The sequence below is a fragment of the Buceros rhinoceros genome, unplaced genomic scaffold, assembly GCF_000710305.1.
Source record: "Buceros rhinoceros silvestris isolate BGI_N320 unplaced genomic scaffold, ASM71030v1 scaffold14173, whole genome shotgun sequence".
NCBI classification, from domain to species: Eukaryota; Metazoa; Chordata; class Aves; order Bucerotiformes; family Bucerotidae; genus Buceros; species Buceros rhinoceros.
In genome coordinates, this window is record NW_010401931.1 from 36,545 (window position 1) to 41,576 (window position 5,032).

General features: G+C 41.4%; 1 protein-coding gene across 1 annotated transcript in view; it reads left to right on the forward strand.

Annotated features, from left to right (window-relative positions):
• The window catches only part of LOC104490208 (Y+L amino acid transporter 2-like), a 12,851-nt gene that overhangs the window by 3,578 nt on the left and 4,241 nt on the right, over positions 1-5,032 (forward strand). The window contains exons 3-6 of the mRNA XM_010132465.1: positions 1,847-1,991; positions 2,904-3,027; positions 4,017-4,120; positions 4,428-4,524. Coding sequence (XP_010130767.1) covers positions 1,847-1,991; positions 2,904-3,027; positions 4,017-4,120; positions 4,428-4,524 — 470 coding nt within the window. The remainder of the gene's footprint in view (positions 1-1,846; positions 1,992-2,903; positions 3,028-4,016; positions 4,121-4,427; positions 4,525-5,032) is intronic.

Below are 5,032 nucleotides of genomic sequence, written 5' to 3' on the forward strand. Positions count from 1 at the left end.
CCTGCTGAAGCGAGTTTATAAAACCAAATGAGGGTTCTTGCTTTTCCGTGTTTGCTGGCCTTCTCCTTTCCTTGGCTGCCGTTCTAATGCATCAGCTGTAATACTGAAAAGCTACACCAGACTTTAAGAGAGCTTCTTTGTTTAGCTGTTATCTGCGTGTCAGTTGTCAGTGGTTTGTTCAAGTCTAAAGAAACCTGAACAGACAAAATCAGTCCTACAGGCAGGAAAATGAAGATGCAGAGGAAGAGCATTGCTTAAAGATCGCAATTACATGAGGAGTAGTTCTCCTTGTAAAGCTGCTGCAGTTTGTATTACAAAGGTGCGAGTCCATGATGTCAGCCTGTAGCAGCTCTGCCGTGTCCCCACAGTCACAATTTTAGCCATGCTTTCAAACCGCCTCCTTCAAAACTCCCAGCCTGCTCGCTGGCACGCGGCTGCAGCGATGCAGTTTGGCCCAGAGGTCATTCCCTCTGCTTGTGCATCCACATAACCCACACTGGGTCCTTTGCACTTCTTCGTGGGGTCAGAGAGGATAAAGCAGAGAGGAATTACTGTGAGAAATGCTGAGGGGTTTTAGTAGAGGTTAAGGTCTTGTCTATGCTTTGTTTAAGCAGAACCGAGCACTTAAATGCAGAAGGGACTGGGACGAGGAACGATGCAGACTTCTGGAGGAAGCTGTGATTGGGTCAATGCCCTCTTTTAAACTAAGCAGGTGTTTTAACGAAAAGAACAGTTACGGCATTTTAACCCTGCCATATTCCTTCTGATATGCTGAGATATACCTTTTGTTTTAAAACGCTGTGAATGTATCTGATTTTGAATACAAGCTGCCTTTAGTGAAAAAATCTTTTCTTGGTCCTTCTGGGTTTCTTGGTTGTTTTTTTTTTTTTCTTGCCAGCCATTTTCTTCCCCAAAGTGTGTGTACATCTTGTAACTTCATCTTCCTCTGTTCATACAGTCTCCTGGTAGTTACTGCTCTTTAAAGTCTGAATTGCTTTTGTGTTATCTATAAACTCTTTAGTTCAACCACAGGGTGAAGTTGTTTCATTTAAAAACAGACACCTTACTTTCTTCCCTTATAGAGGTTTCAGCATGTTTTTGTCTTCTTTAATACTTAATACGCTTCCATTTATATTAGATAGTTGACTTTCTTACTGCAAAATGAGTAAGGTCTTTCTTCCCCTTTCCAGAATAGCAGTGAAAGCTCATGCAGTTTCATTAACATTTTGTCTATTTTGCAGCATTCCGCAGGTTGTTTCGTCAACCAGTTGAGCTTAACTAGAGGAGAATTTTGAAAGGAAATATTTTTCAAGTCTCCTCTCTCAATTTTGGGGAATGCTTTTGTGGGGCAGAGCATCCCACTGAAAACCATGCCTCCAGGAGTTCCCCCTCCAGTGGCCACTAATTCATCTGGTGAAAACAAAAGCACAAATATGAGGAAGAAATACAAGACATATTCAGGAACTGAAATTGCATTTCAAGTGCCTCGCCTGGCTGACAGGGCATAGCATGACCTCAGTATGGCTACCATCTTTGGTAGGCTAGACAGCAATGCCAGGAGATGAGGACACCATGAATTCTGGTAGAATTGCACAAGTCACATCCAAATAACAAACACCGGAAAACATCTTCTGTCTCACTATAGAAGTGTAGCTGTGTAAATATCTGACTGAAACTTCCAGATTTGTCAAGTGAAAATATAAGCTGTGCACTTTTAGAAATAGTGATGAAACCTGGATGCAGTGGGTTTTATTTCCTTTTGGTTAGCTGAGACTTTCAGTGTAGTATCCTTCTACGCTGTAATCTTTGAAATGTAACAGGCAATTGGTACCTGCCATTTGTACAGGAGAAACGGAAAACCTGAAAGCTCCGTTTGTGGGCTCAGCCACAAATCCAGGGATGACCGCACTGGCTCTCTACTCTGCCCTCTTCTCCTACTCGGGTTGGGATACACTCAATTATGTTACTGAGGAAATGCAGAATCCCGAGAGGTAAACACTTGCTTTTCCTTTGAATCACTGAAGTGTCCTGGTAAGACAGGTGATGGTAGGGCAAGCCACTTTGTATTTGTTTCTGACTGGAAATTAGTCAAACTATTTTCTCTGCAAAAGCCTTCTTTTTGAAAGAAGGAGTTAAGTATGAAAACTCACTCTCCAATTCTATCACAATAATAAATCACTTGTCTGCTTATATGTATTGTACACCTTGCACTTCACATCAGAATTTTTAAAGGAGAACAAATCCCTGCTGAAAGGAGGGAAAAGTGTGGGTCCATCGAGCCCTCTAAAATTCCCTACTTCTTTTCAGTCAGACAGAACTATGATTTTATTTTTCCAGGACTGGTTTTGCCACCAGTAGGATAAAACTGTGTTGGGTTTATGGCTGGTTTATCATGTGATCTTCAGCATAACTGTTCAGTTCTGCTGAAGATGAAAGGTTAAGTTAAAACATAAAAAAGTCCACAGTAGCACTGGAAATACCATCTCTTCCCCTCTGTAGGGATGTCAACCCTGTGGGAGTTGTGTGCCTCACCTACTCAGACTGATACAGTCTACCTTGTCTACCTACCTGCATAGGTTATGAGTCACGAAAAAAATGGTACAATAAAGAAAACACCTAAGTGTGCATTTAATTCTCATTGCTTAAGCCATCTTTTAAATTCCTTCATAAAAAAGGCAGCATGTAAAATTTACAGGTATAAATGTACATTTTCATTTCTAAAATTTGTGACAGACTCACAAGCAGCCAACTAAGCTGCTTATGAAATTGCTCCACACATGGCTGCACATTATTTTGTAACGCCACAATTATAAAAGGATGGATTTCAAAAAGTGTTTGGACCTTCTATTTAAAAATTCCTTATTTAAAGAACATGAAATAATTTTGCTGGTTTCCTTTTGCAGGAATCTACCTCTTTCTATTGCAATTTCAATGCCTGTTGTGACTATTATTTACTTGTTGACTAATATAGCATACTACATAGTGTTGGACATGTCAGTTCTCCTTACAAGTGATGCAGTGGCTGTGGTAAGTTATATATAATAATTAAAACAGAAGGTACTATTGGGACTTATCATGACTCTGTAAATCCTGCTCCTGACTACTTCACTGTGGAAGATGTTTTTGCCAGGGCCAGACAAAGAGCAATGGAAACTCTTAAGAACCAGGGGGTTTTTGCTATCGTTCTCACATACAGTGTGTGATGTTTAATGCTGCAGGATCACAGCAATATTTTTACACAAAAATGTAGTGAAATGCTTTGTAAAACCTTATTGATATTTTATATAGAAGTACAGTTGTAATTCATGGATTACTACAGTCAGGATTTGTCAGAATACATTACAGAATCACAGAATGGTAGGGGTTAGAAGGGACCCCCGGGGATTATCTAGTCCAACCCCCCTGCTAAATTCAGTTCACCTCGACCAGGTTGCAGAGGATCATGTCCAGGTGGGTTCTGGACATCTCCAGAGAAGGAGAGTCCACAGCCTCTCTGGGCAGCCTGTTCCAGTGCTCTGCCACCCTTGGGGAAGGTTCTCCTCGTGTTCAGATGGAACCTCCTGTGTTCCAGTTTGTGCCCATTGCCCCTTGCCCTGTCACTTGGCACCACTGAAAAGAGCCTGGCCCCATCCTCTTGACACTCGCCTTTTAGACATTTATAAGCACTGATAAATCCCCTCTCAATCTTCACTTCTCCAGGCTGAAGAGACCCAGGTCTCTCAGCGTTGCTTCATCAGAGAGATGCTCCAGTCCATTAAAGAAATACATCATCTTCTTTTATCTCATTGATTTGATCTAGGCTTAGAAATTATTTTAATCACTTTTAAATGCATATGTCATTTTTATTTTGATACTGGTCAGTTTTTCCAAATTCTAATTTACCAAGTCATTATTGGGTTTCATAAGAAACCATAGGCCATGACACCATATTTGAACTGGTGTATTTTTGTGAGAGTTTGTCAGTACTGTCCATATGCTTAACGTAATGGACCTCTTTTTTTTTATTTCTGTTACAGACATTTGGCAATGAAACCCTTAGTTATGCTAAGTGGATAATTCCTATAGCAGTGGCCATGTCTTGCTATAGTGGCTTAAACTCATCAATAATTGCAGCATCTAGGTATGACATACAAGATTTATTTTAAATAATTGAAAAGGAATCATTTATTATTGATCTGCATTTTTTACTATAGCATTGTAAAAGTGACAGTTAATTTCTGCCATGTCAAGTTGTTCATTTATGATGGAAGGATTGTTATGATCTGACACGTCTTCTCATGATCAGCACCATTTGATAAACTAAAGCCGCTTGAGAAGAAAGCAGCGTTTACAACAGAGTAATAAAAGAATTAATACTGCCTTTGTCAGAAAGCAACAAGCTATTCCTTGGCTCAGAGTCTGGGTGAGTTTTCTTATTTTTTTTTTAGGCTTTTTTATGTTGGAGCCAGGGAAGGACACCTCCCTGACAGTCTGAGCTTGATCCATATAAACTGCTTCACACCAGTCCCTGCTCTCCTCTTCAACGTAAGTGACAGGCTGGCCCTGTGCCTGGCCAGGGCAGCCAGAGGTCGACCCAGGACATGTAACATGTCCCCTCTGTCTGGTGCTTCTCCTGGGCATCTGCTGCACTGGAGGCATCTTCCTCAAATGCCCACAGTTTCTAAAATGCTTTGAGGCTGGTGATGGTGGTGTTATTTTGTCAGGTGGGTTTTTATTACTAATTGAACCAGGGTAGGACACTGATAAAATACAACCAGATCTTAAAAACACCTTCCCCCCACACCTCCTTTAATACCCGAGCTCAGCTCTGCTCCCAGTTCTCTGCCTCCTCCCCTCAAGCAGTGAAGGGGAACAGGGAATGGGGGTTGCAGTTGGTTGAAATCTGTTCCATGTTGTTTCTGCTCCTCCTCCCTCCTTAGAGGGAAAAACCCTCATAGTTCCTCCCCGCTGCAACATGGCATTCCTCCCACAGGAAACACGAACATGAACTTCTACCAGTGTCGGTCCCTTCTGTGGGGTACAGTCCTCCCAG